Source organism: Arachis duranensis, chromosome 9, assembly GCF_000817695.3.
Source record: "Arachis duranensis cultivar V14167 chromosome 9, aradu.V14167.gnm2.J7QH, whole genome shotgun sequence".
In the NCBI taxonomy this organism is placed as follows: domain Eukaryota; kingdom Viridiplantae; phylum Streptophyta; class Magnoliopsida; order Fabales; family Fabaceae; genus Arachis; species Arachis duranensis.
In genome coordinates, this window is record NC_029780.3 from 117,728,975 (window position 1) to 117,743,349 (window position 14,375).

A 14,375-nucleotide genomic window follows, 5' to 3' on the forward strand; every position below is an offset into this window, starting at 1 on the left:
AAGTAATGCCTTGTTAGCTTCTTTCCTATAATTTTCTATGTTATTAGCAGCCCCACATACATGACCTACTTTTTATTCTTAGAAAAAGTATACGGAAACAATGAAAATATTAAACAATGTGAATAATAAAATAAAAAAAAATTAAAATTAAAATTATAAATTAGATTATTAATTAATTATTTTTAATTTTAAATTTTAAAATTTAAAAAATAAGAATTTGCAATTAAACTAAATTACAATTGACACAGTTATACTGAATATCCTACTAACCTATCATTCTTCATTTGTGATCTTCGATTCGTAGAGTCACTTTGGTGTCGCTACACTTCTCCGCTGTCCGGTCCGACACTGCCCAGCCGATGCCGCCCATCCTCCCGCTGACGTTGCCCATCCTCTCTGCATTTCGCTTGCGTGCTGTAGCAACGGAGATTGCGCTGCAGCAGGCCCGTGCGTCCTTGTTACCACTGTGCACCTGCCGCCGGCGGTGCAGGCCGCCGCCTCTTGTTGCGCTGTTCGAGACACATGTTATCCTCGTCGTCTGTCTTTCCTGTTGGCCCGTTGTTGCTGTTGTGCTGCACCTCATCGACGCCACTCTTCCTCCCACCGATTCAACTCCTCCTCCTCTTCCATCTTTGACCACTGCGTGTTCGGCTTCGAAGTCCACGGAACAGATTCGCAACTTCACCTAGCCGAAGTTGTCATTGCGTGGCTACTCCGTCGCCGGATCTCCTCTCTTACCTCCATGCGTCGCCATCAACTCTTTCTACCCTGTAAATGTACTGGATGTTCAATTTACTAGGTATGTAGATGGTTATTTTAATTCTTAATTGGATGGTTATTTTGTTCGATTCAGTTTAAGTATATATAATTAACAAATTTTGGATAATCATTTCACTAGGTAGTCGAATGATTATTTTAATAATTACGTGCACGTAGATGGTTGTTTAATGATGATTCCGCGACGGTGATGGGGAGGGAACTACAGAGATGAACAATAATAACTGGTAAAAAAGCTTCTAATGCCAAAGAAATAGAATAATTGATGAGGGTGAAAGTAGCAGCCAATTTAATTTAAAGAGAAAGAAAGTGTTTAAATGAATTTTTTTAGAAAATTATTTTTTTGTATTGAACTAAATTTAAAGCTCATTATTTATATTGTTTAGATTTTTTATTATCTTCCTAACGGAGCCGTTAATCTTAATCTTCATAGATGTATCCATATGTATAATGGGATCTTTGTGTGAATTCCTTGAATTTGGGAGAAGGGGTTATGTGTTATAGTTTTCAGAATGGCAATGATTCTATATGCTGAAGAATGTGACTCCCCCTATACCCTAGAGTTGGTATGTATTAGTGGCATGTTATCAATGGCCACCAAAACATTCAGATTTATTATGTATATATAGTTAGTTACATCTCCACTATATGTCTATATATACTTGCTTGGGGTATATATATTACCCGGCCCATTAAAGTATACATGACTCGTGAATTATATTTAGGTTTGTAATTAACAATCAATACCATACTAAATTATACAATCTAACATGTCATCAACTATATATATATATATCCATTATTACAATAATTAATATCTAGAGATATTCTAGAAATTAATAAATACCTCGTTTATATATGGTTTTAGTTAGATACTTAGAATATATTGTGTTAGACACGGACGCGGTCTTGAGTCTTCACTCTTCAATATTGTCTTGTGAAGGATTCAAAAGCCATTATATGTTGACATTTTGGGAACATATCACAGTTGTAATTGAAAACTACTATATTTGCACGGGAATTAAACTAAATTGAAATATCTCTCTCTATATATAATAATATAAATCACACTCTTTTTTAAAATGAAAAAAAAATTAGTCACCTTTAAATTAAAATAATAAAACTCATACATAATAAAAATTAGAAGTGATTAATTTTTTATTTTTTTACTTTATAATTTCCTCCCTTTATTAGATCGTGTTGATTCTAGGAATGGAATCATGACATGGTTTGGGTTACACAAGCATATAATACTTTGCACTTTTGGCTTGACATACACGATGACCATCAAAAGAATAAGAGAAAAGGAGGAATAGATTTTTGATACTTTGATACGTGGATATTTAAGTCTTTTAAAATTAAAAATATATTTAAGTTACTGAGTTTTTTTAAATTTGGACATATCAATTTCTTATATTTATTTGGATCTGTCAGATCTAATGAAAATGTCAGATTTAATGGAAAAATCAAACGTAAATCTTGTTGTACTGACCTGATCGATACGAATGTACACGTGGGAGAGCTTTTAAAATATGACAAATTAGACTCTGGAATCAATGTATATGTCCAGAATTTAAAAAAACTAAGTCAGAAACTTAAATGTATTCTTAAAATTTCAGAAACTTAAATGTTCGCAGAAGCGCAGACTAAAAAATTAGGAATCGATTTGTCCATTTCTCGAAGTATATACATCAACATTTTAATTAAACCCTTGTTTGGTTTCTGCCTTATTTATTGAATTATTTTTTTAAAACTTTTGTAAAAGAAAAAAATTTAAAATTTAAAATTTGAATTATTTTCTTGTAAAGTTTATATATATATAACTATATTAAACATAACAAGGAAATAGAAAATAATAGAAACAGAAAGAATTAATTAAAGATGATACAATGCATGCAATCTCAATTATTAAGTCTCAAGTAGTCCAACCTTTTGACTTCATCGTCCTGAAGTCAATAAAGACATTAACATAGCAAATTAATTAAGGTCAATAGTGGCATCTTGGACGGAGTGAACAATAGTTTACATAAAGGGGAATAATGGAGATTTCCTTAGCTGCTTCTTTTTTTTTTTCTTCTAAACTTTTAGTGTGGTGTATGTTTGGCCTGCTTGACGGGTTTCATTTTTCAAAAGAAATATTGTAATGAGGAAACTAATAAAGAAATATTGCAATGTGAGTGTATGTGAGCATTCAGAGTTATCAAGTGCAAATCAATCTTCACATGTATTTGGTTTCATCTCAAACTACTTGATACTCATTAATATATATATATATAGGTGAGTTCTATGGTGTCTTTGTTATGATGCCTAAATTGCGTAACTTCTCTTTTAAAGTAAAAAATAAAATATTTAAAATAAAAAATAAATCATGTAAAATTTATTAAATAATATTTATTTGCCTTTTTTAGTAATATAGACACCATAGCATTTACCACACACATATATATACATATATGCTATTTTGTTAGATGTATAGCAAGATCATCTATAAAACCTTCTTCCGATTCTTAGATTAAAGGAAGACATGTTCTTACCATACATAATTAAGTTTCACTTAATTAGCAAAATATTGATTATTTATTTCTAATCAGTATTGTGTTTTAACATTCAAAATTAAAGAGACCAGCTTCATATAACTATCAATACAAACGAATTTTCTTATAATATAACATAATAATTAAGTCAGATAGATACTCAATATAGTCAGATAGATAGTATACACCGAGCACCGAGGTGGTCTAATTGCAAGGAAAACAAAATTTAGATTTGTGTTTGTCGTATGTTTTATGATATACATATATATTTGGTTGTGATTTTTGTGTTTTTTCTGTCGCTCACCTCCTCTATTGGAAATTTTGTGAGTTTAACGAAAAATAGGGAGACTCGAACATCGATATTTAAGTGAGTATGAAAAGACTATAACATTTGAATTATAGTCGTTGAAAAAAAAATTGTATGTTATATAAATGTAAAAAGGGTAAAATTATATATTGCCATATTGGTACTACATTTAACAAAGTTGTATAAGCACAATCGTTTGATTGGACAATAGTGTACGTATCAGAAGTTCTTACAGTGTACATATCATATTTTCCTTTGTTCCTATATTTTAGGGCTTTTTATTTGTATAAAATACACATTAAAATATAAAAGATATATAAAAAAATATTCAAAATAATGTATATATATATATATATATATAATTACTTATTTAAAATTAGGAAGGTTATCAGGTGTACCGGGAACACCGGTATTCCAGTTGTTTTAACAGTTGATCTGAATTATAAAAAATATATATAATATATATTAATTAAAATCAACGATTAAAACAACAGGAACACCGGTGTTCCTAGGTACACCTGATAACTTTCCTATACTGTAATACCGAACAAAATCTTTATCTAAACAAAAAGGAGAAATTGCCATCAGTTTGTTACTTTTTGGGCCAGGATTATTATGGTTTGGATCATAAATGGGCTATTACACAGAATTCAGAAATGAACAGGCCCATAAAGATGCAAGTGTTAGAACCCGGCCCATAGTGGGGTGATAGCATCAGGGTGTTTTGGAGACTGAGCTCACACAGCTCCCCAAAAACAGCATCTCTTTGCCTTTGCCGTTTGGTGGCCGAGAAAATCAGCGAGAAAATTTCAGAGCGACAGAAAAGAAAAGTAAAGAAAGAGGAAGGAAAAATGAGCGGATCGGTGAAGAAGGTTACCGATGTGGTGTTCAAGGCCGGAAAGAACATCGACTGGGACGGAATGGCGAGGCTCATCGTCTCCGACGAGGCTCGCAGGGAGTTCAATAACCTTCGTCGTACCTTCGACGAGGTTAACTCGCAGCTCCAAACCAAGTTTAGTCAGGTTCGATTTCTTCTCTGATCCTCACGGATCTCTCTCGTTTTCCTCGCATTGAATAATTTCGATTGTGTATACAAAAATTCGTATTGTTCCTGTTACTTTTAGATCGATTATATTCTAGAGCGAAAATGAAAAAGTAATCACTTATTTAGAGTGATTTCTGACTTGTGTGTTATTCTGATGTGAATTCGGAAATATTACCAATTCGTTAGTGTTCTTCGTCATTAGTTATTATTATTCTAGGGATTAGATGTTTGGGACACATTTCTGAATGATTGTTGTACATAATTTATTTGCTGTTATTTTTATTGTTTTCATTTGATATTAGGGTTTTGTCATTGGACGTGATTAACTGATTACGCTAGAAATTTTTTAGGACCAATGGAGACTTAATTGAAAAATCAGAAGATCTTGTGTGTGTAACGGAGGTTGCTTAGTTAATCATTGTTCAGGGGAAAAAGGTTATTACTTTTTTTTATTGTTATTTTGGATTGTGCAGGAGCCAGAGCCCATAGATTGGGAGTATTATAGGAAGGGAATTGGCTCTCGTTTGGTGGACATGTACAAGGAGCATTACGAGAGTATGTTCATGAACTCTGTTTGTGAATGCCCTTTCATATGTGTTTGTTGCTTTCTTTTAACATTCATAATATATTGTTTATTTAAATGACCAATTTAGTGGGGACTGGAATTTGAAATGCATGTGGTTTCATGTAAGCTCGGGTATTTCTTGTTACTTCAATGCTGAGTAGTACTTCAGCATTATACTCTGATTTCCTAGCAGGCTAGTGCCTAATACCAGGCTCTAATTTGGTTTGGACCTGCATTTGAATTTTGAATCCAGTGATGGATCTAAAAAAATTTGACTGTGGGGGCAAATAATTATCATAATAATTTAATATAGTGTGGTCAAATTTAATAACATAATAGGGACAAATAAATATCACTATTATGTACTACTAAATAAATTTCCAAATCCTAGTGGAATTACCTGCCCCACAATGTTACACATGAATCCGTCTCTGTTTGAATCCCTATCAGGCAAAAGTTTGTTCATTGTTCAAACTTGGGCCTGATATATATGGATATTCCTACGAAGGGTACCAAATACCCTCTATTGAATGGTGGATAAGGTTTAGTAAACTAGTGGTGAATTTTCTAACTTGAAACATATTTTAATGTACATTGAAAGAAATTGTTAATGTGGCTTAATGTAGCAAACTAAACTAGCAATTAATTAAGATTGGGATGCTTGTGAAAATGAGAGTACAAACATTCTTACACGCATGAGATTATTGACACAACCAATCGGATCTAGATTTGTGAGGTAGTTATCGAAGAGGTACAAACCTTTGTTGATGTTATAATAGTGTTGGATAACTTTTTTTACAAATTTTTTTTTTGCTTTTTCTTTTAAGGCAGTTAAAATTGGATCTTTGTACATATTTATATACCAACCAATTCAAGTTCTGATGTTTTTTGACGGTTCTCCGCAGGCATAGAGATCCCCAAATATGTTGACACAGTGACTCCTCAATATAAAACTAAATTCGATCAACTAGTAAGAACTTTTGTCTAAACGATAATAGTTGTTCATGTCTCTCAGTGAAAGACATTGTCAATTTAAGTGCTGTATGTGTAATTCTGACGCAGTTAGTTGAGCTTAAAGAAGCCGAGCAGAAGTCTCTCAAGGAGTCAGAGCGTTTAGAGAAGGAAATAGCTGATGTACAAGAAATGAAGGTAATTAGAAATCACTACACAAACTTTTTCATGTTTAATAAAATTGAATGTTTTCTCACACGTCTTTTTGACAGGCCAAGATTAATACCATGACATATGATGAGTACTTTGCCAAGCATCCTGAACTGTTGAAGAAGTATGAAGATGAAATCAGGAACGATTACTGGGGCTATTAAATTGTTCAAAACTTCAGTGTGTAGCAAAACATCAGAAGCTGGTGTTCCCATGCTGGTTTAATAATAATTACTGCAGTGATTTCTTTGTAACTCTGTTCTCTTTTTTAACTTCCAAGTTCTTTATATAAACCCATTTTCGGAGTTACCATAATTTTGGTGCATCATTTCAAGAAAATACTGCTTTGCGCTGCTCTCAATAAAATTGTTTTTTCTTTCGGGTCTGTTCAACCGATTAGAAATCGTAGATTCGGCTCAAGCTGGCAATGTTTCAAGAGATGATTATAATTGTTATTAAATAAATACGGAGGTTGACATTTCTGATGGCAATGGAGAGAAGTTTTCGAAAGAAAACATATTTAATTGAAACAGAAAAGGTTGAATACATTTTCCGGACGTCTTAATCGTTACTAGGCTTAAATTCATGAAATAGGATTCTATGGATGTTGTCAACATTCTTCAACTATCGATATCAGTAGAAGCAATCTCCCCCAACAACTTGGTTAAAACTATCATGATGGCCTTCCAAGGGTAATTGAGAAAACCCTTTCCTTCTCTCGTTCGAATATAAATGGCTGATATTTAACCACAGTTCTGACAGGTTTGGTTTAGTTTACAATAAGCGAAGCAGTCTACTTGCTGGTTTTAATTCCTACTTACTGTTATTTGGCTATTTAGTTCATTTTGGGCTAAACTAGCAGGCATGAGGGCAGTAATCTTAGTTCTAGCTGTTGTCTATAAATAGTAAATACTAGTTCATTAGTTAGTTTTTAATTTTGTGAATTTTCTATTAATTTGTTCGAACTAGAGAGGTTGAACTCCCTCTACAATTGGTAGTTCCAACTGTGTATTCCATTAGGGGACTGTGATGTGCAATCTCTAGTTCATTAATAAAGCCTAGCGATTCTGTTAATCTCTAAACCTTTCAACTGGTATCAGAAGTCCTCGGATCTTGAAAGCTTGTGGTGAAAAGTGCAACGACGATCGCAAAAAATGGAAGAGCGAATTATGTGATGGAATTGCGATTTGATCGCCGAAGATCTCTGTCGTGCATTGCAGGAGATGTTGCAGTGGATCGACGCGCGCGTGGATTCCATGGAGAATAGCCAGTCCATCACGAGTGGGGATCTTCGGGGTTGCATTAGATTGTCGGTTGCTCACAGGAAACTAGAGGCGCGCCAGAGCAATGGCGGAAACTCGAGCTTCCGATCTTTGTGGCTAGGATGCGATGACGTAGATCGAGCGTATGGAGCAGTTCTTCTTTCTCAGAGCAGTGCCGAAGGAGGAGTATCTCGTGGTGGTGACGTTCGCCATGGAAGGTCGGGAGTTCACGTGATTTCGGTGGTGGGAGGCAACTGCGCCGACGCTGCAATGGCAGTCCCTCCGCATGGCGTTTCTGCGTCATTTTCAACCTGAGCGGTTGCAATGTCCCTATCGATCGTTTTTGAAACTAAAACAAGTATGGTTCGAGACTACGTCAATCAGTTTGTGTTGCACGCTCGTCCCCTTCGAGGTCTGGCTCCAAAATTGTTGATTGACTTGTTCTTGAATGAGTTGAGACTTGAGGTGAGTGAAGAATGCAGGTTGTTCTCGTTCCAGATCGTGGATGAGTTGATGGAATTGGCGCAGAAGGTGGAGAATCGTAGCATGGCACTGCGGTCCCAGCATCTGTAGCACCACAGAACTTCGTTATTAACATGCCGGTGCTTGCATCTGTAGCGACGGTCCCAGCAAGCAAGGATGTGGAATCATTGATGGAGCCTCCGAAACGGCGGGAAGTGAGGCATCTTAACAATGAGGATTACAAAGCTAAACGTGCACGAGGGGGATGCATTTTCTGCAGTGAACCTTACTCAGCGAAGCATGTGTGCAAGAACAAGGAATTCAAGTTGCTGATTATGGAACCTGAGGCTGAGGAGGGGGATTGGTTGGAGCAAGAAGCTGTTCCGAAGGCAGTGGAGCAATTAAAGCTTAAACTTCCGAGCTCTAATTGCCACCATAGGTCGTTCAAGGCGTGGGACGAGGTGAAGGGGTGTCGTGTGCGGGTGCTGGTGTATTGTGGTGCCTTGAATAACTTTATAGAACCAGAAATCACAGCGGAGTTGGGTCTGATTGTAGATACCACACCTAGGTTCTCGGTAAAGGTGGCAGATCGGTGCAATTCAGGGGACAGGGCAGATGCAAGGAGGTAACACTGAGCTTCCAGGGGCTGTCCATAACCGAGGTTTTTTACCTATTTCCCATCAATGAGGCTGAGTTTGTTTTGGGGCTGGCGTGGATAAATAAGCTCGGGGTCATTTGAGCCAATTTTAAGGATTTTCGGATAGAGATATTCAAGGGTGGGGAGGCTTTGACCTTGAAGGGTGATCCGGAACTGTTTTATGGTGGTCTAACTCTGCACTCAGTCTCAGTCACAAGTGTTCCACAACCAATACAAATGGTGTTGGATGCACATGATGCAGTCTTTCAACCCTACTAGGTTTACCGCCGCATCAGTCACATGATCATGCTATTCCTTCAAAGGAAGAAGCTGCAGTCCCTAATTAATATTAGGCCTTACTGCTTTCCACACCACCAAAAAGCGGTGATTGAAGAAATGGTTTGGAAAAGGTTGGCTTTGGGAATCATCTGGCCTAACATGAGCCCTTATGCTAGTCCCATCTTGCTGGTCAAGGAGAAAGATGGGTGTTGCAGGTTTTGTGTGGACTACTGCGCTTTAAATGGGATAATCGTGCCAGACAAGTTTCCGATTTCGGTCATTGATGAACTTGTGGATGAAATGGCCTGAGCCACAGTTTTTTCAAAGCTGGATTTAAAGTCGGGCTATCACCAAATTAGGATGCGCAGCAAGGATATTCAAAAAACTGCTTTCTAGACGCATGAGCAACACTACGAGTTCATGGTATGCACCGAGTTCATTTTAAGCATTAATGAATGACATCCTTAAGCCACTGTTACGGAAGTTTGTGTTGGTCTTTTTTGATGATATTTTTATCTACAACCGAGACATTGAGAGCCATGCCGATCACTTGCAACAAGTCTTTCACATATTAATCGCTAATAAGCTTGTGTTAAATGCCAAGAAGTGCACTTTGACAGTAGTTTCTATTGAATATCTAGGTCATATCGTCTCGATTGAGGGAATTGCTGCAAATCCTAGCAAAACTGAAGCCATGTATGCTTGGGCGCCTCCTAAGGACCTACGTGCCTTGCGGGATTTTTAGTCCTCATAGTGCACTATGGTCAGTTTGTGCAAGGGTATGGCACTATTGCCAAACCATTGATAGATCTGACAAAGAATGCTTTTGAATGGAATGATCGGGCTATGACGGCTTTTGAAAACTTAAATCCCTCATGGCAGCACTTCCTACATTGGTTGTCCCAAATTTTACACGAGAATTTGTCATAGAGACCATCGCCTCAAGCGAAGGGTGGGGGCTATGTTATCTCAAGAGGGGAGACTGATTGTATTTTTAAGTCAAGCCTTGTCACCAAGAGCTCACCCAAAATCTACTTATAAGAGGGAATTAGTGGTGGTTGTGCTTGCTGTCCAGAAATGGCGGTACTACTTGATGGGAAGTCACTTCACTGTGCTTACTGACCAGAGGAGTTTGAAATCCTCACTGATCAGCGGTGATGGAACCGACTCATCTCAAATGGACAACAAAGCTGCTGGACTTGGACTTTGAAATCAAATATCGTCTGGGGATGGAAAATAAGGCTGCAGATGCTCTTTCCCGGCAGATGATGGCCAATGCTGCTTCAAGAAGGGGAGGTTGTTCTGCTTCTATCAGGGAAGAGCAATTTTGCCGGCAAATTCTGCTCAAATACCCTCCTTATTGCCCGAGCATCATGACAGTGGGTTGGAAGACATTCTGGATATTTTCGAACTTACAAGAGACTCATTGTGGCTATCTATTGGTAAGGGATGCGGCGACGTGTGAAAGATTATGTTGCAACTTGTTCTACTTGCCAACAAGGCAAGTCACAAGTGTGCCGCTCTTAAGCCGGCGGGGATGCTGCAGCCCTTACTGGTTTCGGAGACGATATGAGAACATGTGATGATGGACTTCGTGGTCTGTTTACCCAAGTCAAAGGGCATAGACACCATTTTTGTGGTGGTCAAACGGCTGAGCAAATATGCTCATTTTATTTCATTATCACACCTTTTCTTGGCGAAGGAAGTGGCTGCGTTTTCATTGAGGAAATGGTGAAGCTTCATGGGTTTCCAAAATTGATTGTTTTGATTGTGAGGGTTTCATGAGCAGATTCTGGTCGGAATTGTTTCATGCCGCAGGCACTAAGCTGAAATACAACACCGCATTTCATCCGCAGACCGACGGTTAGACAGAGGTGGTGAATAGGTGCCTCGAGACTTACTTCCAATGATTTGTGGGTGGTGTCCGAAGAGGTAGTTGAGTGGTTACTATGGGAAGAATATTAGTTTAACACGACCTTTAACGTATCCGCCCAGACTATGCCATTTTAGACCGTGTAGTGTCTCCCCCGATTATATTCCGTGGAAAAACATACCCTTTGCATGTCAAGGATGCGATTTTAGCTGAATTAAAACAGCATTTGGCTCAAGCTTAATTTAGAAAGAAGCAAGCAGCGGATAAGAAGTGAAGGGATGCGGAGTTCGAGTTAGGTGATTAGGTCTATCTCAAGCTGCAACCTTACCGAATGTGTTCTTTAGGTCTATCTCAAGCTACAACCTTACCGAATGTGTTCTTTAGCTCGGAGGATGAATGAAAAGCTCAGTCCCTGCTTTTATGGACCCTTTCAAGTAGTGGCGTATAAAAGTTGGCACTCCCAAAAGGGTGCAAGCTCCACCCAGTCTTCCATGTGAGCAAATTAAAGAAGATTGTCCCGAAACCACAGCAACCTTAGGTTTCACCGTTAATGATGGCAGAAGATGGCGAACTAATCATGCAACCCTCGTTTTTTGGCGTCTCGATCGGAAAGGGATAGTTCCTTGGAGTACTTGGTCCGCTGGCAGGGACTTCAGTTGTGCGAATACAACTGGAAAGAGGTTGCCGCACTGCGGTGCTCCTTTCCTGAGTTCCACCTTGAGGACAAGGTGGTTGTCCAAGGGGGAGTAATGATAGAAACAAGTTTTATTTAGTTTACAAGGAGAGGTAAATAGTCTACTTGCTAGTTTTAGTTCCTACTTGCTGTTATTTTGTTTGTTCTATTTGAGCTAAACTAGTAGCCCTGGGGGCAGTAGTCTTAATCCTAGCTGCGGCCTATAAATACTAATTGATTAGTTAGTTTTTAGTTTTGTGAATTTTCTGTTAGAACTCGAGAGGTTGAACTCCCTCCACAGTTGGTAGTTCCAACCGTGTATTCTAATAAGGGGTTGTGATTTGCAATTCCTAGTTCATCAATAAAACCTACCAATTCTATTAATCTCTAAACCTATCAAGTACACAGTAGTCTCATGTTAATTAATTAACAATTTTGATTGCATAGTACATACTACATACAGTGCATAAGATGTTCATAGTGAAGATCACTAATGCTCTAATAATAATAATAATAATAACAATGACTTCAGGCAGTGCAAAATCAGACGACAATTAAGTGAGCCAGGAAATCAAAAAGAAGAAACCTGAGAAAGATTATGATAGATTTAAAATCTATACATTAGATGAAGAAATCAATTGGAAGTACAAGAAAATTTTGTTGATTCTGCTGCTACAAATGGCAGACTCAAAAAAAGTACAAAATGAACAAAGGAAACAAAATGTGAATTTCAGTGCAGCATCAATGACCAGCAGATTAAAGAAAATCCAGGCATGAGCTGCAATTAACTCAGTAAGTGCTAAAAAATTTCCCAGTAAGAAATTCCCCAAGGGCTGCAGCTAAATTCAGGTTTTAATTAACATTACTCCGAAGCCTTACCAGCTAGCTCCTCATTCTTATTCATGGCCTTCCTTGCTAACTCATAGCCTGCAAAGTTCATGGCACCTAGGGGAGCTATCCAAAAGAATCTTGGCACTGCTCCTTTAAACAACCCCAGGGGGCCCTCATGCCGTAGTATAGAGAAGGCTATTATAGTCATCGACACAGACCGACCCTGCGCAGTCATCATTCTAGTTTTCATGACATCAAATGGCGTCGTGACAACGGCAGCCAACCCCCCGGATAAAGCTCCGACTGCTATTGTTTCCCAGGCCTCTAGTTCCCGCCCCAACAGTTTTTGGACACCCTAAAATCAAAATGAAATACCAGCATGACACATTGTCAAAAATATCAATTACCACAAACCATTATATTTATACCATTTCAGTGTGGAAATATATAAGGATACATATAAGGCCAAGTCTTCAAGCATCTTTTATTTTTATCTTTTTTAGGTTTGCTCTGCCACTTGCCAAGAGGGGACTTCTTAAGTGATTGCATTGATGCAGTTTGTTGCATAGGGAATATATGGAATAACTAAACAATAAGATACTATTTGTTATTGTCATAACTTTTTGTTGTACCAACTTTACATCACTTCAACTACTTCATTTGTAGGACCCTCTAAAGGGGGGACCAATAAGCACCATCCAACATGATTAATGAATAAAATTTATCTTAAACAATTGACAATGACCTCCATATAATGAATACTAATATAGGACCCTCTAAAGGGAAAGACTTGACTTACCTAAAGAAAAGAGGGAACAAAAATGTGTAATAGGCTAATAGCTTAGTTCAGTGAATAACTTGAAAGTGTTTTTTCATGACAGTCAAAATTCTTATACATAATCCAGCTGAAGTTCCTCTTTATTTGGATGAACATGAAGGTTCATTTTAATATACATACAAGAGCTTCAAACAATTTTATAATTCATAAACCTCTCAAAGTGAATTCCAAAAACAAACGCTAAGATCATGAAGCAAGCTGGATGAAGGAAATTAGATACCTTTTTAGACTCTGCATAAAGTCCCATGCCGGCAACATAAAATGGAACCTCACGACAAAGGGTAGCCCCGGTTCCACGAAAGAAACCCCTAAGACCATCCTGCTGCCAAGTCCCAACAAGAGCCTCACCAACATTATCAAAAAGACCAGCTTGCAACCGCTGCTTTAATACTTCACATGGAATCCGCACAGCTGTTCCCAAAAACGTGCTACAAAATGATGCTATAGATTGTACCTACATAAATGATAATGTGCAAAGCTTATAAGTATAATTAGCTGAATGCAAAGGAATGGAGGTCATTTACTTTATGCTCTCTGCATTTCAGACATCATGGAACTAAGAACGTAATGCATAATCAGGAATTGCCGAGTATATAAGTAACAGCAAATAGGATATACAAATTACCTGGAGTTCCGGTAGGTTAGGAGCTACATTTACCAACACCAATTTACTTGCTTCAAATATCCCAGTTCGAAGGCCATGGCTACAGTATAAATAAATAAATAAATAAAACTAACATGAGCTTGCAAGGAAAATAACATCATTATGCGATGATTGATTGAAAGCATTAAAGAAGTTATCTCCTATGTAAAAATACCTTGAAAACTGTCCAAGAATTGCAGGGATTGATCCCCTATATAAACCCCGAACTCCAATCTGTGGCAGCTTGGCAATGATTTCAGGGAAGGACATGGTTGATGCTTGTACTCGAGTCTAGCATGCCAAATAAGACAATGATGAGGTCTCTCAAAGGAAACAACAGATCATACAACTATAAGAGAAATACGGAATCAAGGGTCCATATTGAAACACGATATTCCTAAGAACAAAGGAAGCCATCTAGTTAGAGAATTTACCTTGATTGAATCAACTGGATGCAGTAATGCACAAGAGAGGGCACAAGAAAGGCC

General features: G+C 37.5%; 2 protein-coding genes across 2 annotated transcripts in view; one reads left to right on the plus strand and one right to left on the minus strand.

The window, feature by feature from the left end:
• The first annotated feature begins 4,350 nt into the window (after positions 1-4,350).
• On the plus strand, positions 4,351-6,704 carry LOC107467872 (ATP synthase subunit d, mitochondrial). The gene is made up of 5 exons (XM_016087090.3): positions 4,351-4,640; positions 5,137-5,218; positions 6,134-6,198; positions 6,291-6,377; positions 6,452-6,704. Exons 1-5 carry the CDS (start codon positions 4,470-4,472, stop codon positions 6,551-6,553), a joined length of 507 nt encoding a protein of 168 aa, XP_015942576.1. The 5' UTR covers positions 4,351-4,469; the 3' UTR covers positions 6,554-6,704.
• A 5,445-nt stretch (positions 6,705-12,149) lies between these two features.
• LOC107467808 (uncharacterized) overlaps positions 12,150-14,375 on the minus strand; it is a gene marked incomplete in the record, with an annotated part of 5,834 nt that continues 3,608 nt past the window's right edge. The window contains 5 exon segments of the mRNA XM_016087001.3: positions 12,150-12,761; positions 13,465-13,698; positions 13,870-13,948; positions 14,063-14,178; positions 14,322-14,375. Coding sequence (XP_015942487.1) covers positions 12,438-12,761; positions 13,465-13,698; positions 13,870-13,948; positions 14,063-14,178; positions 14,322-14,375 — 807 coding nt within the window.